The 25,131-nt window shown below is 37.4% G+C and overlaps 1 protein-coding gene across 1 annotated transcript in view; it reads right to left on the bottom strand.

The window, feature by feature from the left end:
- Positions 1 to 25,131, bottom strand: part of PIP4P2 (phosphatidylinositol-4,5-bisphosphate 4-phosphatase 2) — a gene marked incomplete at both ends in the record, with an annotated part of 84,375 nt that overhangs the window by 9,376 nt on the left and 49,868 nt on the right. Inside the window, one exon of the mRNA XM_082674735.1 lies at positions 13,175 to 13,227. Coding sequence (XP_082530861.1) covers positions 13,175 to 13,227 — 53 coding nt within the window. The remainder of the gene's footprint in view (positions 1 to 13,174; positions 13,228 to 25,131) is intronic.

Genomic DNA, 25,131 nt, shown 5'->3' with positions numbered 1-25,131 from the left:
ATTTAAAAGGATATTTGTAATGGTTAACTAGTCTTTCATATTACTGGATGTGAAAGTCAAGAGCCTCTAATATACAAAAATGTGGACACTGAATATCCAAGAGGAAAAGATCATGCAAGGTTTCTCAAACATCTGATTATTCACCCTTCAAATTATTTACCTTCCCCTTCATAACACTCCCCTGTGAAACACTAGCATTGTGAAGGACACCTGGAAAATAAAGATGGTGCCAAGCAGTGTTATTTAAGCACAATTTTAAGAATGAGGTAGCCAGGGAAGGCTTTATTAGGTGAAACTTAAGGGCAGGGTAAGATGTGAATAGGTGGGAGAGTAAGTCATCTTAGCTGCTAACAGTAGCTAGAAAAAATAATACTTTTGTTCAAGGAACAAGCAGCAAAATAACCTTTCTTCCAGAGAAGGTTTCTGTAAGTGAGTAAAATTAAAGGGATTTTCAGCTAATTTGTGAGGTTAAGTAGTTATTTTCCAAGTAAACAGGAATGAGAAAGGGACGAGCCAGGTCACTCCAGGCCTAGCAGGAGATTAAGGGACAAAAGCAAGAAACTCTATTGTATATTTATGGAAGTAAAAGAATTTGTTGAGGCTGGTGGTGTGTGTAGAGGTAGAAGAAAACATAATAAAGATACCACTAGAGAAGTTAGGCAAATATCTAAACTTGGAAGGTTGTATAAATCTTGATAAGAAGTTTAGAGTTTGATTTTGGATTTTAGGCAATGGGCCTGTAATAATCTATATGGTGCATTTATGTCAATAAGTATAAAATATCTTTCCTTAGCATACTTCATATGGCACTAATAGAAAAACCTAAAATAACAATGGCAATGGCACCTCCTTGGGTTGTGCAATATACAACCTGCACAGATGTATGCTATGGCCATGAATTTGGGAGCTACAAAAAGGTTTCAAGCTGGAGAGTTTGAAATCATATTTTCACTTGGAGACCTTTACTCTAATAAACTGGAAGAGAACTATAAGGCTGAAGACCAAGAGATAAATTAGAAAGCTATTGCAGTAGTCCTGGTGAGAGATCCTGAATGCTTGAACTATATATAATAGAAATAGTAAGAATAAGGTAACAGAATTGAAATGTCAAGAGACAGAATTGACAGGACCTGTTTCCATTTGGATATTGTGAATAAAGATACACTCAGATTTCTGGCTTGGTCAGCTGAGCAGACAGCAAAACATTCATTAATGTAAGTTATTCATCAACACACAAGGACGATTAGTTTGCAGAGTGAGGTGGGCAAGTTGGATACATTCTGTTTGAGATGCCTATGGGACACCAGGTTGAAATAACTACAGGCAAATGGTGAATACAGATTGTATATTTACATCTGAAGGTCTGAAGAGAGATCTGGGGTGATTTAATGATATATTGGTTGTGATTTAGTGGCATATAAATGATATAAAAACATATGAGAAAGCACAGATATATTGTGATTAGGTTCCAATCCTGGAGAATAGCAATATTTAATGAGTTGGAAGAGGAAGTGGAGCCAGGAAAGGAGATAGCAAATGAATGTTCTGAGAAGTGGGAGAAAACCAGGAGAAAGTGATGTCTGAAACCAAAAGAAGAACAAATTTTAAGGAAAAAAAGCAGGGTAATCAACAGAACCAAATATTAAACAGAAAACAAGGAAATGAAGATTGAACAGATATATTAAACTTTGCAAGTGGGGAAAGCAATCAAGATGGCAAAGTACTCAGACGTGAAGCTCACCCTCTTTCACAAATACAACAAAAGTACATCTATACATGGAACGATTCTCACAGACTATCTACTGAATGCTGGCAGAAAACCTCAAACTGCTGAAAGGGCAAAGAAAATCTCCATGTAACCAGGTGGGAAAAAAGAAAACAGGAAAAAAAAAGAAAAAGAAAAATGAAAATGAAAAAGGAGTCGGGACCAGACCTGTGCCCCTGGGAGGGAGCTGTGAAAGAGGAAAGATTCCTGCACCCTGGGAAGCCCTTTCAGCAGCTCCCCGGACAGACGTAAGGGGAGCTTCAGAGCCTCTGAGGAGAACACTAGTAGCCAGTTTGCAGCAGCCCAGCCTGAGACGCCCATCTTTGGTTCTGGCAGGGACTGTGTGCTGGAATTCGGGCTTTAGAGATCAGAACCAGGGAGAAGACTGGGGTTGGCTGTGTAGAAACAGATTCGGGGGGCTGGAATCCAGAGTGGCCATGCTGGGGGTGTACACCAAGGAAGCCTGGGCCACCTTAGAGGCCAGTCGCCATTGTTTGGGGGCTGCTCTAGGGAGGGGCGGGACCTGAATTGTAGCTTTTTTCCCTGTGCACGTGCTTGCAGAGGCAGGATACTGCCTGCACAGGCTCCAGGGGTGGTCCCGAGCCTCCACTGCAGCCCACCCAGACACCAGGAGTGGTCGCCGGGCCACTGCGGACACCCTCCTGGACCCCAGGAGTGGTTGCCACCCCCTGCTGACTCCCTTCTGGACCGCAGGAATGGTCATGGGCCCCTGCTGATGCCCTCCCGGACTCCAGGAGTGGTCATGGCCCCCCCACCGACTTCCTCCTGTACCCCAAGAGTAGTTTCGGGCTCCCACTACCACCCATCCGAACTCCAGGAGTGGCTGTAAGCTGCTTCCATTCCCATCGCATGCCCCAGGGGGTGTGCCTGAGCCTCCCGCTGCTGCCAAAAACCCCAAGACCAGAAACCAGCAACCTCAACCAGCACCCCCTATCAAGGAAATAACAATGAGCACACACCGAAGAAAGAAGTAACAGGCATCCATATTAAAAACAGCCCTTGCACCAAACATACTAAACCCACGCAAGCTACACAGGGACAGCCCTATATATAAATAGCCCTCCAAGACCACAGTAGATAATTGTTTCTCCTAAATTCACAGAGTAAGAGAAATATAAGTAAAATGAAAAAGCAGAGGAACCACTCACAGTTAAAAGACCAAGAGTATTCCCCTGAAAGAACAAACAACGAAGCAGACCTTTTCAGTCTAATAGATACAAATTTCAAAGAGAGGATAATGAAAATACTGAAGGAATTAAGAAAGGCTATTGACAGAAATGCAGAGTATTGTAAAAAGGAACTAGAAACTATAAAGAGGAACCAAGAAAAATTAGAAAACTCATTTGCAGAGACGAAAGCTGAGCTAAAGGCAATACATAACACAATAATGCAGAACAAATAAGTGACCCGGAAGATAAAATAATGGAAATCATGCAATCAGGACAGAAGACAGAAAGTTAAATGAAAAAAAACTGAAAGCGATGTAAGAGACCTATGGAATAATATAAAGCATGCCAACCTATGCATAATAAGGATTCCAGAAGGGGAAGAAAGAGAAGAGGGGATCAAAAATGTATTTGAAGAAATTATGGCTGAAAACTTCCCAAACTTAAAGAAGGAAACAGATATCCAGGTACAGGAAGCAGAGAGGGTCCCAAACAAGATAAACCCAAACAGACCTACACCAAGACATACCAAAATGGCAAAAGTTAAAGATAAAGAGAGGATTCTAAAGGCAGCAAGAGAAAAGCAAAGAGTTAATTAAAAGGGAACCCCCAAAAGGCTGATTCCTCTACAGAAGCGATGAAGGCCAAAAGCAAGTGTCAAGATATACTCAAAGTCCTGAAAGGGAAAAATCAGCAAATAATCTCTACCCAGCGAGATTATCATTTAGAATAGAAGGTGAGACAAAGAATTTCTCGGGCAAGCAAAAACTAAAAGAATACAGCAATACTAAACCTATCCTAAAGGAAATATTGAAAGCTCTTCTCTAAATAGAAAAGAAGTAAGAATCTATAGAAAATAGAAAAATCACAATTGGAAAATAAATCACTTAAATAAGCCAGTACACAGATTAAAAAAAAAATTATGTGAAAGTTATGATAACCACAATGAACAGCAAAAGGATGAACATGAAGATGTAAAAGAGGACATCAAAATCATAAAATGTGGGGGAGGATAGTAAGAAAATGTATATTTTTTTTCCCTAGAATGTGTTTGAGCCAATATGACTACCAGTCTAAGGCAAGTAGATATAAGAAGGGGTTAACATAGTTGATAAACAGGGTAACCACAAATCAAAAACATACCATAGATTTACAAAAAACAAAAAGAAGAGAACATAAGCATAATACAAAAGAAAATCATCAAGCTACAAAAGTAAAAACAAAAAGAAAAAGAAAGGAATAAAGAAGAAATATGAAATCAATGGGAAAACAAGGTTTAAAATGGCAATAAATACATATCTATCAAGAAGTACCTTAAAAATCAATGCACTCAATGCTGCAATCAAACGACACAGAGTGGCAGATTGGATAAAAAAAAAACAAGAGCCTATGATATGCTGCCTACAAGAGACTCACTTTAGGGCAAAGGACACAATAGATTGAAAGTGAGGGGATGGAAAAAGATATTTCATGCAAACCGAAATGACAAGAAAGTGGGGGTCACAATACTTACACTAAATAGAATTTAAAACAAAGCCATAAAGAAACATAAAGAAGGACATATATAATGATAAAAGGACCACTACAAGGAGAGGATTTTACACTCATCAACATATATGTACCTAATACAGGATCACCCAAATACATAAAACAAATACTAACAGACATAAAGGGAGAAATTGACAGGAATACAATAATAGCAGGAGACTTTAACACCCCAGTCACATCAATGGACAGATCTTCCAGACAGAGAATCAATAAGGCAACAGAGAAAATAGATGACACAATAGTACAGTTAGACTTAATTGATATTTTCAGGACATGACATCCAAAAAAAACAAGTGCACATGTAACATTCTCAAGGATTGATCGCATATTAGGGCCAAAACAAGCCTCAACAAATTTAAGAGTATAGAAATTATCTCAAGCATTTTTTCTGACTACAAAGGCATGAAACTAGAAATTAACCACAGAAAAAGAAATGAGAACAAAATGATTACATGGAGACTAAACAACATGCTACTAAAAAACAAATGGGTCAATGATGACATCAAAGTTGAAATTTAAACAAAATACCTATATAGTACTACCATATGACCCAGCAATCTCACTACTGGACATATTCCCAAAGAAAACCATAATTCAAACAGACACATGAACCCCAATGATCATTGCAACACTATTTATAATAGCCAGGACATGGAAGCAACCTAAATGACCATCAACAGAGGAATGGATAAAGAAGATGTGGTACATATATACAATGGAATATTACTCAGCCATGAAAAGGAACAAAACTGGATAATTGGTAGAGATATGGATGGACCTAGAGTAGAGTAAGTCAGAAGGAGAAAAACAAATATTGTATATTAATGCATATATGTGGAATCTAGAAAAATGGTATAGATGATCTTATTTGCAAAGCAGAAATAGAGACACGGACATAGAGAACAAATGTATGGATACCAAGGGGGAAAGAGGAGGTTGGGGGAATTGGGAGATTGGGATTGACATATATACAGTATTGATACTATGTATAAAATAGATAACTAATAAGAACCTACTGTATAGCTCAGGGAACTCTACTCAATGCTCTGTGGTGACCTAAAGGGGAAGGAAATCCAAAAAATAGGGGATATATGTATAGCTGATTCACTTTGCTATACAGTAGAAACTAATACAACATTGTAAAGTAACTATACTCCAATAAAAAATAATTTAAAAATAAGTAAAAAATAAAAAAAATACCTTGAGACAAATGATGATGAAAACACAACCATACAAAACCTATCAGATATAGCAAAAGCAGTTATCAGAGGGAAGTTCATAGAGATACAGGCTTTCCTCAGAAAACAAGAAAAATCTCAAATAAACAACCTAACATACCACTTAAAAGAATTAGAAAAAGAACAAACAAAATCTAGAGTCAGCAGAAGAAAGGAAATAATAAAGATCAGAGAGGAAATAAACAAAACAGAGATTTAAAAAACAGAAAAATTAATAAAACCAGGAGCTGATTCTTTGAAAGGATAAACAAGACTGACAAACCTCTGGCCAGGCTCACCAAGAAGAAAAGAGAGAGAATACAAATAAACAAAATAAGAAATGAAAAAGGAGACATAAAAACTGATACCACAGAAATACAAAAAACCATAAGGGAATACTATGAACAATTATATGTCAACAAATTCGAAGACCTAGAAGAAAAGAACATTCTTCTAGAAACATACAGCCCACCAAAACTGAAAGAAGAAATAGATGATTTGAACAGACCAGTCACTAGAACTAAAATAGAATCTGGAATTTAAAAACTCCCTACAAACAAAAGTCCAGAACCAGATGGCTTCACAGGTGAATTCTATCAAACATACAAAGAAGAACTTATACCGATCCTTCTCAAACTCTTCCGAAAAGCTAAAGAGGAAGGAACACTCTGAAGGACATTCTATGAAGCCACAATCACCCTGATACCAAAACAAGACAAAGACATCATGAAAAAAGAAAATTACAGGCCAATATCTTTGATGAATATAGATGCAAAAATTCTCAACAAAATATTAGCAAACCAAGTCCAGCCACACATAAAAAGATGATAAACCACGACCAAGTGGGATTCATCCCAAGTTCACAAGGATGGTTCAACATACACAAATCAATGTAATATACCACATAAACAAAAGAAAGGACAAAAACCACATGATCATATCAATAAATACAGAAAAAGCATTTGACAAAGTTCAACATCCATTCATGATAAACATTCTTACCAAAGTGGGTACAGAGGTAACTATCTCAAAATAGTAAAAGCTATTCATGACAAACCCACAGCCAACATAAAATGAAATGGTGAAAAGTTGAAAGTCTTCTTGCTAAAATCTGGAACAAGACAAGGATGCCACTCTCACCACTTCTCTTCAACATAGTATTAGAAGTCCTAGCAACAGCAATCAGACAAGAAAAAGAAATAAAACATATCCAAATTGGAAGAGAAGAGGTAAAATGTCATTATATGCAGATGATATGATTCTATGTATACAAAACGCTAAAGACTCCACACAAAAACTACTAGAACTGATAAACGAATTCAGAGAGATATCAGAATATAAGATTAACATACAGAAATTAGTTGCATTTCTTTAGGCCAACAATGAAATATCAGAAAGGGAATGTAAAAAATACAATACCTTTTAAAATCACAACCCAAAATATAAATACTTAGGAATAAACCTCACCAAGGATGTGAAGGACTTATATGCTGAGAAGTATAAAACATTAATAAAGGAAACTGAAGGTGATTCAAAGAAATGGAAAGCAATCAACACATTTAATGTGATCCCTATCAAATTACCCATGACCTTTTTCACAGAACTAGAACAAATAATCCTAAAATTCATATGGAACCATAAAAGACCCAGAACTGCCAAAGCAATCCTGAAGAAAATGAACAAAGCTCAAAGCACAACCATCCCAGACTTTAAGCAATACTACAAAGCTACAGTAATCAAAACAGCATGATATTGGGACAAAAACAGACATATGGAACAATGGAACAGAATAGACAGCTCAGAAATAAACCCACACACCTACAGGCAATTAATCTCCAACTAAGGAGTCAAGAATATACAATAGGAAAAAGTCTCTTCAGCAAGGGGTGTTGGGAAAGTTGGATGGCTGCATGTAAATCAATGAAGTTAGAACATGCCCTTACACCATACACAAAAATAAACTCAAAATGGCTTAAATTCTTAAACATAAGACGTGACACCATAAAACTCCTAGAAGAAAGTATAGGCAAAACATTCTCTGACGTAAATGGTACAAATGTTTTCTTAGGTCAATCTCCCAAGGCAATAGAAATAAAAACAAAAATAAACAAATGAGATGTAATCAAACTAACAAGCTTTTGCACAACAAAGTAAACCATAAACAAAACAAAGAGACAACTTACAGAATGGGAGAAAATATTTGCAAACGATGCGACTGACAGGAGCTTAATTTCCAAAATATACAAACAGCTCATACAACTCAACAACAAAAAAGCAAACTCAATTGAAAAATGGGGAGAAGATCTAAAGAGACCTTTCTCCACAGAAGACATACAGATGGCGAATATGCACATGAAAAGATGCTCAACATTATTAGAGAAATGCAAATCAAAACTACAATGAGGTACCACGTCACATCAGTCAGAATGGCCATCATTAAAAAGTCTACAGGTAACAAATGCTGGAGAGGATGTGGAGAAAAGGGAACGCTCCTACACTGTTGGTGGGAATGTAATTTGGTGCAGCCACTTTGGAAAACATTATGGAGTCTCCTCAGAAAACTAAAAATAGAACTACCATATGATCCAGCAATCCCACTCCTGGCATATATCCTGAAAAACTCTATGTCAAAAAGATATATATGCACGTCTATGTTCATAGCAGCACTATTCACAATAGCCAAGACATGGAAACAACCTAAATGTACATTGACAGATGAATCGATAAAGAAGATGTGGTACAGGGACTTCCCTGGTGGTCCAGTGGTTGAGAATCCACCTTCCAATGAAGGGGACACAGGTTCAATCCCTGGTCGGGGAACTAAGATCCCACATGCTGCAAAGCACTCTAGAGCCTGCGCACCACAACTAAGACCCGACACAGCCTAATAAATAAATATTTTTTTAAAAAAAGATGTGGTACATATACACAATGGAATACTGCTCAGCCATAGAAAAGAATGAAATAATGCCATCTGCAGTAACATGGATGCAACTAGGGATTATCATACTAAGTGAAGTATATAAGAAAGAGAAAGACAAATACCATATGATATCACTTATATGTGGAATCTAAAATATGACACAAATGAACCTATCTATGAAACAGAAACAGAATCAGGGACATAGGGAATAGACTGGTGGTTGCCAAGTGGGGAGAGGGTTGGATTGGGAGTTTGGATTAGCAGATGCAAACTGATATATATAGAATGGATAAACAATAAGGTCCTACTGTATAGCACAGAGAACTATATTCAATATCTTGGGATAAACCATAATGAAAAAGAATATGAAAAAGAATGTATATATATATGTATAACTGAATCACTTTGCTGTACAGCAGTAATAACAACATTGTAATTCGACTAAACTTCAATTAAAAATAAATTTAAAAAATAAAATTTGCAATTGGGACATGAATTTTGTCAGAGCAAATTTCAGTGGCCTAGTGGGGACTGATGCTAATTCTACTTTACTCCTGGAGAAATGTGGCACCATGATGAACTAAAGAGATATGCCTTGAAAGGAAGAGACATGCATCCCTCTAAGAAGAAATAAAGTGAGCATAGATATAAAAAATGTTTAGAGGTAGGAAGTGTGAAGATGAGGGAGTTCACAGATAGCCTTAAACATCTGAGAGAGACAGGAAGAAGGCAACTCATTTGCTGAGATAGAGAAGAGGGTATGAGGGATGGGGGTTTAAGAGGAACAGAAAATATCTGGAGATAACCACTTTGAGGAATGGGGGAGAGAGTTAATCAAGGACACTTAAATAGGGAATATCAAGCAAGGGTTTAGCTGAAATGTAAAGCTCTAGATTTGTAAAGAGCTAATCAACATAGAATTTTTTCAGCTCTCAGTTGTCTTGGTAAAGGAAGGAAGAAGCCATGGCCATATTGATGCAAGATTGGTGGTTTGAAAAGCAGGTAGATGGATCTGAATTTCAAGGGATGATGATCTAGAAAACCTAGGAGTCTCTCTATACCTACATTCAAAATGAGCTTATCATCTCTCTGCTGGACACAGTTCTTCTAGATCTTTCATTCCCTATCTTAGTGAATGGTTCTACAGCCTCTCAGATACAAGGTCATTCTTGACCCCAATCTCTCTTTTGTCCCTTCACATTAAACCCTATCTATTCCATTTCCTTCATAGCACACCTATACTTTGACTCCTCTGTACCTCTATACCTTTGCACAGGTTGCTCCTTCTACAAGGAACCATTGGCCCTTTTTTTCATATCACTCCAAGTCATCTTTAACATCCCTCCTTCCTGGAAGCCTTCTTTCACATTCTCTTTCCCTCCAGTCTGGATTAGGGGCCCTTCAGAGCAGAGCATGCTGGGTATACCCTTCCAAAGCGCTTAAAACTTTATCGTAATGGTCTATTCTCTTCCATATACCCACAAGACTAAGTCCCTTGAAGGCAAGGTTATATCTTTATTTTGAGCACCTAGTACCTAGCACAGGACGTTGAATTAATGAATAATTATAAAAGAAAGCACTAAACAGAAAAATAAGAGGATAACTTCTGAGAATGAGTCTGCTATTGATTAAAATGACTGGAAGAGATCCCCAAAGTACCTCAGTGATGTAGGAGAAATGATATTCATTGATAATTATCATGGATTAAATCATCATGTCTACTAATCTTAAATCCATTAAAACATCTTCATGGAAATATCGTCCAAGTTGTCATTTCAGAATGCTAGGACTACATCTCCTGCCCAGCAGTAGCTACAAGCTGCCCAATTGAAAGAGAAACCTCACCTTCAGCTACAATAGCCTCAGTGATTGCATGAGTAAAAATACAGTGAGATAAAAAATGCTTCTTGGTCTCTGGAGCCCTGGGGGAAGGTATTCCCCACTTGTTTTGTGAGATATAAAAATAACACGCTAGTTTCATAGCAATGATTTAGTAACTTTTATAACTTAAAAATAATTTTAGGACATTTGCTATTTGAGTTTAAAGAAATAAAAATCTCAGAATCTTACTTCAACAGATGACTCATCAGTTTTTTAAGAAAAACATTCAAAAAGAAAAGAAATCTAGATATGACCCCTGAGTGTTCATGTAATAACAGCACTTTTGCTCAAATAAGTAATGCATGCTCTAAGTCCTCCCAAGCTCAGCATGTGATTCCAATTCTACACACATTCCTCTAAGAATGATATTTAAGCTGATTTATTTCATGTGAATTTCAAAGCAAGTTGTTCCTTAAGTAATTGATAAATTCTTCTCCACATTAATACAGTCTTGTGATACCTTAACCAATGGTAGAATATCTAGACATTCAATACTTCTTTATTATTAGCAAAATATTGCCATTGTTCTAAAATAATTAACCAACCAAGCAAATCACTTGAGCAAAATCCTTACCCTTTCTAACAGTTCCTCATCTATAAAATGAGGATAATAATTCTTGCTAGCCAGGATTTTTGTAAAGATTACAGCTAATATATATGTGTACACAAAGCAACAATCACTGTGCTTAGCACACAATCTGCTAATCATTAGAAGTTTTTTATTTTCTAAAAGATTTTTAAAATCTAATTTAATGTTCTTCATAAAGATATATGCAATTTAATTGTCTTCATTTTGTGAAAATACAGATAACATACAGAAATATGGATTATTCACACACACGTGTATTTGGTATGTCCCTGAAGTATATATTTTTCTGTGCACTTATTTTGGGTTATCCACTTTGCTTCTCCATGTACAGACTTGTCCTGGATTCAGCTAAGTTAAGCATTCATATGATTAATTTCACAAATAAATAAAAAAGGAAATATCTGTTCCTTTGAAGCTAGAAATGTGCTGTAAAGAAGTTATTCCCACAGGATTATATTTAGCTGGAATCAGATCTAGCACAAATAAATGGAGATATTTTGTTACATATATTCTACTTCTCAGACACTTTTTAATTCTTTCCTCCTATAAACCACTCTTAGGATTATTTTACTCTCAAAATAAATATAGTATTTATATTATTCTAAGGATCACAAAAATGTAACTATGAGCTGATATTTTTTATTTTAAATATTAATTATCAAAACATTCCAGTCTAATTTCCTTTGCTTACTTTCCACACATGTAAGTGGAAAACAGTAATTTTTGAATTAAAATTTCATTATCAAAATAGATGCTGTGGGGGCTTCCCTGGTGGCACAGTGGTTGAGAGTCCGCCTGCCGATGCAGGGGACATGGGTTCGTGCCCCGGTCCGGGAAGATCTCACATGCCGCAGAGCGGCTGGGCCCGTGAGCCATGGCCACTGAGCCTGTGCGTCCAGAGCCTATGCTCCCCAACAGGAGAGGCCACAACAGTGAGAGGCCCGTGTACCGCAAGAAAAAACAAAAAATAGATGCTGTGCAGAAAAGAGTATAGCAGGCCTAACACTGCTATCCTTAGACAAGTTGGCTTGTAAGGTAAGCCCTTGGCTGACACCTGGGAACTTAGATTTCAAAAAAGTTCTAACTATTCCCTTACTGATAAGAGTGGGTTGCTATACCTAAATTACTTGTACAACCAATATGGCTTATGCCAAATACCTGCTTTCCTTCTGGGAATATGGAATTGTGGCATGCGCTATGCAGCAGGTGCCTATGTGACCAGCTCCAATTAGACCTAATAAGCTTCTCTGGTCAAAAACATTTCACATATGTTGTAACAATTCATTGCTGGAGGAATGAAGTCCTGTTATGACTCCACTGGGAGAGGACTCTTAGAAGCTTGCTCCTGGTTTCCTCCAGATTTTGCCCCATATGCCTTTTTCTTTTGCTGATTTTGTTTTGCATACTTTCACCATAAAGCTGTGAGTATAACTGTATACTAAGTCCTATTAGTTCTCCTAGAAAGTCAAAAAATCTTAGGGTGACTTGGGGTCTCCCAACATAGATGGCATAAAATGTCTTTAATCAAAATGTCTTCTAGTTTCTCCCATTTTTATATTGCCTTTTGTTATTTTCCTTAGGTACACCATTTAGGAATACAGAGAAATTGACTGAAGAGAGATAAATAATTATAAAAACTTTGCCATCCAACTTCCTAATTATAAACCCCCCAAAATTTGGTTTTCTCCAAGATTACAGTCCATTTTTTTTATACAGTCCATTTTAAAAATATAAATTTTAGATTATTTGCAACAGATTATAACCACTTAGCACATTTGAAAATCATTACCAGGTTACTGATAATTTTAGTAATTTTCACTTTCTCTAAAGGTAAATTGATTTACCTTTAGAGAATAGATAATCCCAATCATTTCAATTTCAAAATGGAACATATTAATCAGTCCAAAGACGTCTTTTTTTTAGTCTTGAAAAGCATAAACATGTTAACCATACATTCATCCCATAGTATGTCTTAAAGTCAAAATTTACTTAAGTGAGAATTCTGAACTCTTTAAATTTTTCTCAAATATTTCCCAACATTATTTCCAGTGGTACAGAACTTACATTTTTTTGCAGTGTGGGCATTTTGCCAGAGTGTTGAACCTCAGTTCCATCCACTGTAAAACAAATAAGAAGAGAGGTTGAAAACAAAAACTGAAAACTGTCCAATCTGATAAGATGTTTCTTTTAGTTCAAATGTCCTCAGGGATCACAGCAGAAGCCATCAACCTTTTCATAGTTATATGAGCTTTTCCCCTCCAACACATCTCCCCCTCCCTTAAAATAAAGGTTGGGATTCCCCTCTGAAACAGTTCCCATGATTTTTTCAAGGTTCTGATGCAATCTAGGTTTGCTTTACAATGAAAGCTGGATGTAATGTTGAAATTCGGGTCATTTCATTCACCTTTATGTTTCAGTCCACTGCCAGAAAATAAAAACGTATTTCATGTACCTTCAATGTTGTTTTTCCTCTAAATATTGATGATTAGCTTTTTAAATACATGAGTATTCAGACTCATTACTAAAAATGCAACTATTCTATTTATGTAGAAAATGCACAAAGTAAATAAACTAAACAAATTAGATACAGGTAGAACTAATGTCAGGAAGCTGCTTTCTGTTCTATAGTAGCTTATTCTATGTAACAAAATACATTTCTTCTACAGACAACTTTCTTTCAATTTTCTTCCCTGTAATGTAGGTAATAAAATGGGTTACCTTCCTCACAGTATTGTTATTCAGATGCTTGAAACAGTTTACTGGTAGTAAAGTCTTTGAAAGGAGGTACAATATACATTTAAAGTAAAACTTAAAAATTAAAAAAAAATAAAGTAACTCTTTACTACAAAAAATATATTTCAAAATACTTTCCTCACCTTCCATCATTTGCTTTTCTATATATCTTCTTATAAAGTGTATATTTCTTTTGTATAATTCCGTTTAGTACATTAGCAGTTTTATCATCAACATAACTTTTCTTTCACTAAAATTAATTTTTGCTTAGGATTCCAGGTCACTCAGTTTTCTTCATAACTCTCAAGTTCTAGGTATAGTAGGGTTTCAATAAGTTATGCATATTCAAATGTTTTCCACATAATAGAGGAAAACTTTCAGAAAGTGTCTGTTACTTGACTATTTTTTCTTTTTAATTTTTTAATGATTAGCTTTTAAAAAAGAACAAAAATAAATCTGAGTTTGTTCGGACTTCTTTTTCTTCATTTTTATTTCAAACCTCCTGAAAGTTACTTAACCTTGAAATAATCTCTCTCAGTCACAGTAGGAATATAGAGTCCCAAGGTAAATAAACTAGAAATGAAACTTTACATGAATGTTCACTCTTTTCACAATGATTATTTTTCAATATCTAGAATGTCAAATGAAGGCTACATTGTTTTTCAAGAAGCCTTAACTCTTTCTTTTATCATTTATTTTATAACAAGTTAATTTATTCTTAATAGTAAAAATGCTTAAATTAATGTGCTAAACAGATTTACATAGATTTCTACAGAAATTGGCACAGAACAGTAAGAAGTGAAGAATACAGAAATCTTACTAAGTACTTTTTCATGTTTTTGAAATTAGTTTTAGGATAGTTGTTGAACTTGTAATGTCATTTCAAATTTTATTTCTAAATAACAAACTTAAGTTTTTCATTGTTAAGAGAAGCAAAGTGGCTGAGGAAGCAATTATGAAACCCTTAAGAGAAGAGTAACTCAAAATCCAAGCTTGAAGGCTAACACACTGGCACAGAAAATCTAGAATTTTAGATGACCAACCTATGGGAGATTATTTAGTCCAATTTTATCATTTTAGCACAGATTATATATGATAAATTCAATTATTACTAACAAACAACTAAGACTCTGTTGTATGATTAGTAAGTTATACAGCCAGCAACCTAACACATCTGGTTTTGTTGTTATCTGTAAGTACTCATTTAAATGCAGCAAACTAAAAATAGAAAAATATTTATTATTAGAAATGTTTGTCATAATCTATTTGAATGAATGCAAATACCTGTGCTTTTGAAAGGATTTACTACTATTCTCTTGTCTAAAATGCAGCCTCTGCACTCTTAAAATTTTACTGCCAAACCTTGAAGTGACAATAGAAAAAAAATCTATTTTCCTGTTTTTTAATTGGATAAATTTGATATGTAACACTGTACAAATTTAATGTATATAGTCTACTACTTTGATATATATATATCTTGTAACGTGGTTGCCGCTATAGTGATATTTATCAATTACATAATTATAGTACAATATTATTGTCTCTATTCATTATTCTGTGTATTAGATCCCTGTGACTTATTTATTGTTACAAGTTTGTACTATCAATCTTATCCTCCACCTCCCATTCTCTGGTAGCCACCATTTTCCTGTTTTTCACAGGTTTGATTTTTTTTCTATTCTAAATATAAGGGGTATCATACAGTACTCGTCTTTCTCTGACTGACTCATCTCGCTTAGCAAAATGTGCTCAAGGTCCCTCTATGTTGTCACAAATGGCAGGAGATCCTCCTTTCCCATGGCTGAATAATATTCCATTGTGTATATATGTACCACATCTTTTTTATCCATTTATCCATTGTGGACATTTGCGCTGTTTCCATATTTTGGTTATTGTGAAAAATAGATAGATATTTTCTATCAGAACAATTAAAAGCAACTTCTCTAAAACCCAATTATTTTTAGTAGAGGTCTTCCAATATTTGGCTTATTTCTAACCATTCTGTATAACAGATAAACTTAGTTTCCCCAAGATATATTTTTAAATCGATTTTAGAAGGCATGTAAGAAAGGTATACTGCTAAGACTAGTACCCTACTAGGTTTTATTTTTTAATGGATACAATAGGCAACTGGTGTGATTATTTTAAAGTATGTTCAAGTTAAAACTGCTGCCACTCTCTGCTAAGCCACCAAACCATAGAACCCTATGAACTAGTGAAGAAAATCTGAACCTGTCTGAAGGTACTACACTGGCCCACTTCAGGGCAAAGTTTGAGCCATCATCTATGATTCAGGCACATATTGTAGATTTTATTGGAAAATGTCAACTCTACACAGAATGTGGACCTGCCTTTCAACAGCAACAGTGAATACCTGCCCCACATAGATGCAATATTAAACTCTTTGCTGTTCAGTTGTCTTAAGAAACTTCTTTACATTCATGGAGGACTAGCTTGCATTACCTGTATTCTTCTGGAAAATTATTTTCTTTTTTCTTTCTTTTTTTTTTTTTTTTTTTGCGGTACGCGGGCCTCTCACTGTTGTGGCCTCTCCCATTGTGGAGCACAGGCTCCGGACGCGCAGGCTCAGCGGCCATGGCTCACGGGCCTAGCCGCTCTGCGGCATGTGGGATCTTCCCGGACCGGGGCACGAACCCATGTCCCCTGCATCGGCAGGCGGACTCTCAACCACTGCACCACCAGGGAAGCCCCTGGAAAATTATTTTCTAAGCAATGTCTCCTAAAACATTGGTCTGGCTAGGCAATCCCCTCAAAATTGCTTGCACATACTAGATAAAACTTCTTCTTGGACTTTAACATTATTTATTTAACATAAGAAATTAAGTTTAATTAATTTAATTATAATAATTAAGTTAATTATTATTTAACATTGTTTAATTATTATTTTAACATATTACATAATAAAAGTGCTAAAGAATATAACTATAAAAATTCTGCTTGATTTTTTTTTTTTTTTTTGGCGATACGCGGGCCTCTCACTGTTGTGGCCTCTCCCGTTGCGGAGCACAGGCTCCGGACTCGCAGGCTCAGCGGCCATGGCTCACGGGCCCAGCCGCTCCGCGGCATGTGGGATCCTCCCGGACCGGGGCACGAACCCATGTCCCCTGTATCCGCAGGCGGATTCTCAACCACTGTGCCCAGGGAAGCCCTCTGCTTAATTTTTTTATCCTAGCAATTCCCAATGATCCTGGAACTCTTTACTGGCATAACACTTATTATTATCCTATAAAATGAGTGTTCTAATGAATACACTTTGGAAAACACAAATCTAGCTTTTCTCAACATTATCCATGGTTCCAGCCAGGCTGTTAAATGAATACTGTGAAGTGAATTCCTAGTAAATTTAATTTTAGCATTAGAACAGTGATAATTATATTACATTGTATTATGTTATTATAAATGAAGAATATTGTTGAGGACACAGTCCATTATAGTGTTGTTTTATCTTAATCCATGGGAATAATTCTCTCTTAGGTCTCAGTATTCCAGTAAAAGCTCCTATGGGAACTTTTATGAAAACTTCACAAATATCTTATAATACAGCAGTCCCCAACCTTTCTGGCACCAGGGACCGGTTTCGTGGAAGACAATTTTTCCATGGACCGGGGGGAGGGGGGGAAGGGATGGTTTCGGTATGATTCAAGCACATTATATTTATTGTGCATTTTGTTTCTATTATCATTACATTGTAATATATAATGAAATAATTATACAACTCACCATAATGCAGAATCAGTGGAAGCCCTGAGCTTGTTTTCCTGCAAATAGATGGTCCCATCAGGGGGTGATGGGAGACAGTGACACCGGAAGTGTGTTGCTTCTGTCCAGTCTACTCTGTAATCTCGTTTTGGTTGCTGTCACTGCAGAAAACCCTGCTTCACAAAGACAGGATGTTGGAAATGGAAGCAGGCTTTTCAGTGCTTTTGTGGCAATCTCAGGATATTCTGCCTTGACTTTAATCCAGAACGTATGGAGATTTGAAGTTGTCTCAAACATACTTTTAAGGCCACCGTCATCTTCAGTCTGAAGCAGTTGATCCTCTTCTAGCACGGACAAAATTGATTCACCTGGCTTATTCACAAATGGGTCACAGATCCATTCCTTCCCAATTCAGGGGTCTTTTCTGGTTGGCAAGTAATGCTCAAACTCTTTTGATCATTTTGAGATAGGTGATCATGCACCAGCTGGGAAAAAGAAGGCCCTGGCTCAGTCTCTTTCAAAATTTCTGCTAATGTTTGAAACATGTCAAAAACCCCAATGTTCACTCGTCGCCCCCATAATTCCAGTTTGGCTTTGAATGTAGCCACTTTATCTGCCAAATTGAACACAGTTGTCATTCTCCCCTGAAGTGACAGATTGAGTTCGTTGACCAGGTTGAATATGTCACACAAGTAAGCAAGTTTTGCAACCCATTCTGTGTCACTGAAATGTGCAGCCAGTGGTGGCTTTTTCTAAAAGAAATCTCTGGAGCGGCTCTCGTAACTCAGAAACTCTGGTCAGTGATCTACGTTTAGAAAGCCATCTCACTTCTCTGTATAAGAGAAGACCTGTGTGCTCTGTATCCATCTCCTCACAGAGCCACGCAAACAGATGTGAGTTAAGAGCATGTACTTTAATGTGGTTGATAATTTTAATCACATCCTGCAAAACGTTGTTAAATTCAGGTGATATTTTTCAGCTAGCCAGCATTTCTCTATGGATGACACAGTGTGTAGACTCACATTCAGAAGCGACCTCCTTGACCAGAGTAGTGAAACCAGAAAGCCGTCCAGTCACTGCAGCTGCTCCGTCTGCATATCCAGACACAAAATGACCAATTCAGTTTTCCTGATATGTAATCATTCAAAAACTTGAATAGTTCTACGGCTGTGGTGTTGACTGGCAACAAAATTGCACATAACATACACTCATGCACATCCTCCTGAAAAATATATCACACAAAAGCGATCATTGTTGCCTTGCTGTCAACATCGGTAGACTCGTCAACCTGGATTGCATACCACGGTGACTCATTAATTCTCTCTGACAATTGTGCCTCAATATCCTCTGCTAATTCATCTAGTTATGGTATTAGATGAAAGAGGAACACGCATCACCCTCTGAATTGCAGCCTCTCCTAAAAGTTCACGACAAACGTCCTTATCAGTAGGCAGGATCAACTCTTCACCAACAGTAAAGGGCTTCTTAGCTTTAGCAATGCGGTTAGCCACTAAGAATGATGCTCTCAATGCAGACACATTTGATGAAGTGGTGGCCTTCAATAATTGCTTCTGTTCTTCATGTTCACATTTTTTTCTTTTGAAAAACTCCAAAGACTTGTCTTTTAATGCAGGGTGCTTGGTCTCCCTGTGGTGAAGCAGCTTTGAAGGTTTCATGGCTTCGTTGGCTAGCTGGTCGCCACATATTATACAAAGCAGACTTGCAGAATGTGAATCACCTGTGGCAATGAACCTATAATTTAAGTAGGACTCTTGGTATTTTCTTTTAAATGCAGCTTTCTTTTCGTTGGCAGTATTGGAGTCTTCTGCTGTCTAATCATTGGGTCTCTCCCCCTTTTCAAAGAAGCTCTCCAGCAACGTTTGTTTTTTACTCATTTTGGCTAGGGTTAGCTTGTGGGCTTACCAAAACTGTGACTGAGACAAGTGTGCAGCATGAGAAAGAGGCGCAGATGGAAGTGGTAGACAAAATAATGGGCGGGCCATGCACGGACTAAAATAAGTGTAAGATTCTGACTTAAAGCCTGCCATTAGATGCAGCTGTACAACTAAAGTACATCAACTCACTTGCCACTATAATGCCTGCGACCAGATGCAGCTTAATTGTCACTTGCCACTCACTGATAGGGTTTTGATATGAGTCTGCAAGCAATTGATTTATTATGGTCTTTGTGCCATCAAACTTCTCTGCTAATGATAATCTGTATTTGCAGCCACTCCCCCGCGCTAGCATTGCTGCCTTAGCTCCACCTCAGATCATTAGGCATTAGATTCTCATAAGGAACTCGCAACCCAGATCCCTCGTGTGCGCAGTTCATAGTAGGGTTTGCACTCCTGTGAGAATCTAATGCTGCTGCTGATCTGATAGGACGCAGAGCTCAGGCAGTAATGCAAGCAATGGGGAGCAGCTGTAAATACAGATGAAGCTTCTCTCGCTGGCCTGCTGCTCACCTCCTGCTGTACGGCCCAGTTCCTAACAGGCCACAGACGACTATCAGTCCGTGACCCGGGAGTTGGGGACCCCTGTTGTAATAGATTATGTTTTCCTCTTTTCATTAACCATAGAAGGCTCATAGCTAACATTCAGTAAAATTTTAACAACTGCACAGGAATAAATATTATGCATACTTATACACTTATGCATGACTTCATCATATTTCTGTCCTATTTTTCATTCTCCCTGACCATTTCATATTTTATTTTTCAATGCTATTGGACTTTGTAATTTTTCTCAATTGCTTTTGGGCCTTGTAAGCCAAGGCTGAAACAAAGTATGGAATAAATAGATGAATTATCCTATTAGTTAAAAACTTGAAGGGCAAAGAATACTACAAAGGATATAAGATTACTTGGATCAGCGTAATAACAAGGATAAGGTGAAGTTCTCAAGTCAAAATTAAGAGTTTCCAGGTCTGTTTATTTTTTATTTTTTTTGCTGTACGCAGGCCTCTCACTGTTGTGGCCTCTCCCGTTGTGGAGCACAGGTTCCGGACGCGCAGGCTCAGCGGCCATGGCTCATGGGCCCAGCCGCTCCGCGGAATGTGGGATCTTCCCGGACCGGGGCATGAACTCGTGTCCCCTGCATCGGCAGGCGGGCACTCAACCACCGCGCCACCAGGGAAGCCCCAGGTCTGCTTATTTTTTGTAACACTCAGTATCTCTCATTAGTCTGAAACTCTCCAAGGTAATAGCCACCCTAAAGGTATGTACTCTGTTCTAGTCACCAAAAACTTTGTTTTCTGGGAATTTTGAAATAATCTTTAAATACCACACGTTAATCCAAAACACCCTTTCCTGCCAAAGACTTAAAGTTTTAAAATCATAATTACTATGCTAATATGATTCAGGTGCCTGCACTGAATATTAAGTAAGAAGGAGCTTACTTTTAGAAGTTCATTTCTGACTTGCAAATTACTTTAGTAATTTTCTTCTGTGGAGAAAATATCTAAATGCATATATTTTAATAAAAGCCATGTCACACACATCTATCTAACCTCTCAACTTGGATCATTCTCTAGAATTCACTTCCAGATGATTTCAAAAACTTAAATATAAACCTTTGTAAGAGTTGTCTTTAATTTTACTTTTTTCCTCATTCCCTCATCTCTACTAATATCAGTATAGCCAATTCTTTCTCAAATTCTTTATGGTATTCATGACCATCATCATCACTTTTCTGAATAATAAAACCTAAATATCTGGTCTTGTGTTTCTTCAGGCTTGCCCATATGCAATCTATTATAGTCATAGCATCAATACACACAAAATTAATTATAAAGCCCTGCTTTAGCTTTCCATTACTCTTAGGATAATTTCACTTCCTCTAGTCTAGATGCTTCCATATGTACACTAAGAACACTCCATATTTATCTGCTTTAGCCTAACTAGATTTCATATAATTCTTGTTTTAATTGTCTTTCTCCTATTAGACTGGAAAAATCCCATAAGGGCAGGGACTTCCTGTTTCCCCAGCATGTAGCCCAGTGTCTGGTACACACTCAATATATATGTTTGAAAAAATGAAATGGGCTCACTTACAATGTGTCTTATAAGGCCTATCCATGCCAAGGATTTGGAATATAAAACATAACTGGGCAAAAATGCAAATGCAAGGTAATTGTGGAAGGGAACTCACTGAAGTAAGCTGAAAAAATCTATTTTGAAGAGTTTTAAATGATATTTCAAATGAAATATGCTTGCATATAACAAAGAAAAAGTAAATATATTTTATTTATATTTAAATTAGTTGATTAATTCATATATATCAATACTTACAGAGGGAGTAATCCTATAGTAAATCAATGGTGATTTCTTTTTCAACATCTAAATATTTTCCTTTTATTTATTTATTTATTTTTAAACATCTTTATTCAAGTAAAATTGCTTTACAATGGTATGTTAGTTTCTGCCTTATAACAAAGTGAATTAACTATACATATACATATATCCCCATACCTCCTCCATCTTGTGTCTCCCTCCCACCCTCCCTATCCCACCTCTCTAGTTGGTCACAAAGCACTGAGCTAATCTCCCTGTCCTATGTAGCTGCTTCCCACTAGCTATCTATTTTACATTTGGTAGTGTATATATGTCCATGCCACTCTCTTTGTCCCAGCTTACCCTTCCCACTCCCTGTGTCCTCAAGTCCACTCTCTATGTCTGCGTCTTTCTTCCTGTCCTGTCTCTAGGTTCTTCACAATCAATTTTTCTTTTAGAGTCTATATATATATGTGTTAGCATATGGTATTAGTTTTTCTCTTTCTGACTTAATTCACCCTGTATGACAGACTCTAGGTCCACCCACCTCACTACAAATAACTCAATTTCGTTTCTTTTTATGGCTGAGTAATATTCCTCTGTATATATGTGCTACATCTTCTTTATCCATTCATCTGTCGATGGACACTTAGGTTGCTTCCATGTCCTAGCTATTGTAAATAGTGCTGCAATGAACATTGTGGTACATGACTCTTTTTGAATTATGGTTTTCTCAGGGTATATGCCCAGTAGTGGAATTTCTGGGTCATATGGTAGTTCTATTTTTAGTTTTTTAAGGAACCTCTATACTGTTCTCCATAGTGGCTGTATCAATTTACATTCCCACCAATAGTGCAAGAGGGTTCCCTTTTCTCCACACCCTCTCCAGCATTTATTGTTTGTAGGTTTTTTTGTTTGTTTGTTTGTTTTTTTGCGGGACGCGGGCCTCTCACTGTTGTGGCCTCTCCCGTTGCGGAGCACAGGCTCCGGACGCGCAGGCTCAGTGGCCATGGATCACGGGCCTAGCCGCTCCGCGGCACGTGGGATCTTCCCGGACCAGGGCATGAACCCGTGTTCCCTGCATCGGCAGGCAGACTCTCAACCACTGCACCACCAGGGAAGCCCCTGTTTGTAGGTTTTTTGATGATGGCCATTCTGACTGGTGTTAGGTGATACCTCACTGTAGTTTTGATTTGCATTTCTCTAATGATTACTGACATTGAGCATCCTATCATGTGTTTGTTGGCCATCTGTATGTCTTCTTTGGAGAAATGTCTGTTTAGGTCTTCTGCCCATTTTTGGATTGGGTTGTTTGTTTTTTTGATATTGAGCTGCATGAGCTGCTTGTAAATTTTGGAGATTAATCCTTTGTCAATTGCTTCATTTGTAAATATTTTTCCCATTCTGAGGGTTGTCTTTTCATCTTGTTTATGTTTTCCTTTGCTGTGCAAAAGCATTTAAGTTTTATTAGGTCCCATTTGTTTATTTTTGTTTTTATTTCCATTTCTCTAAGAGGTAGGTCAAAAAGGAACTTGCAGGCTTCCCTGGTGGCGCAGTGGTTGAGAGTCTGCCTGTTGACGCAGGGGACACGGGTGCATGCCCCGGTCCGGGAAGATCCCACATGCCGGGGAGCAGCTGGGCCCGTGAGCCATGGCCGCTGAGCCTGCGTGTCCGGAGCCTGTGTTCCGCAACGGGAGAGGCCACAACAGTGAGAGGCCCACGTACCCCCAAAAAATAGACCTTGCTGTGATTTATGTCATAGAGTGTTCTGCCTGTGTTTTCCTGTAAGCGTTTTACAGTGTCTGGCCTTACATTTAGGTCTTAAATTCATTATGAGTTTATTTTTGTGAATGTTGTTTAGGAGTGTTCTAATTTCATTCTCTTACATGTACCTGTCCAGTTTTTCCAGTCCCACTTATTGAAGAGGCCATCTTTTCTCCATCATATATTCTTGTCTCCTTATCAAAGATAAGGTAACCATATGTGTGTGGGTTTATCTCTGGGCTTTCTATCCTGTTCCATTGATCTATATTTCTGTTTTTGTGCCAGTACCATACTGTCTTGATTACTGTAGCTTCAGTATAGTCTGAAGTCCAGGACCCTGATTCCTCCAGCTCCATTTTTTTCTCAAGTTTGCTTTGGCTGTTTGGGGTCTTTTGTGTTTCCATACAAATTGTGAAATTTTTTGTTCTAGTTCTGTGAAAAATGCCAGTGGTAGTTTGATAGGGATTGCATTGAATCTGTATATTGCTTTGGGTGGTAGAGTCATTTTCACAATGTTGATTCTTCCAATCCAATAATATGGTATATCTCTCCATCTGTTTGTATCATCTTCAATTTCTTTCATCAGTGTATTATAGTTTTCTGCATACAGGTCTTTTGTCTCCTTAGGTAGGTTTATTCCTAGGTATTTTATTCTCCTTTCATCACTTTAAATATGTCCTGCCAGAACCTTGTGGCTTGCAGAGTTTCTGCTGAAAGATCAGCTGTTAACCTTATGGGATTCCCTTGCATGTCATTTGTTGTTTTTCTCTTGCTGCTTTTAATAATTTTTTCTTTGTATTTAATTTTTGATAGCTTGATTAATATTTGTCTTGGCGTGTTTCTCCTTGGATTTATCCTGTATGGCACTCTCTGCACTCCCTGGACTTGATTGACTATTTCATTTCCCATACTTGGAAGTTTTCAACTATAGTCTCTTCAAATATTTTCTCAGTCCCTTTCTTTTTCTCTTTTTCTTCTGGGACCCCTATAATTCGAATGTTAGTGCATTTAATGTTGTCCCAGAGGTCTCTGAGACTGTCCTCAATTCTTTTTTTCTTTATTCTGCTCTGCAGTAGTTATTTCCACTATTTTATCTTCCAGGTCACTTATCCATTCTTCTGCCTCAGTTTCTTGTATTTTCTCCATTCTATTTCGAACATTTTTGATCATCTTTCCTATCCTTACTCTTAATTCTTTTTCAGGTAGACTATCTATTTCCTCTTCATTTGTTTGGTCTGGTGGGTTTTTACCTTGCTCCTTCATCTGCTGTATGCTTCTCTGACTTCTCATTTTGCTTAACTTACTGTGTTTGGGGTCTCCTTTTTGCAGGCTGCAGGTTCATAGTTCCCGTTGCTTTTGGTGTCGGCCTCCAGTGGCTAAGGTTGGTTCAGTGGGTTGTGTAGGCTTCCTGGTGGAGGGGACTGGTGCCTGTGTTCTGGTGGATGAGGCTGGATCTTGTCTTTCTGGTGGCAGGACCGCATCCAGTGGTGTGTTTTGGGGTGTCTGTGACCTTATTATGATTTTAGGCAG

This window comes from Grampus griseus (assembly GCF_964374135.1).
Source record: "Grampus griseus genome assembly, chromosome: 17".
In the NCBI taxonomy this organism is placed as follows: Eukaryota; Metazoa; Chordata; class Mammalia; order Artiodactyla; family Delphinidae; genus Grampus; species Grampus griseus.
Note: the sequence above shows the minus strand (reverse complement) of the source record. Positions and strands in the feature narration are given on the sequence as shown.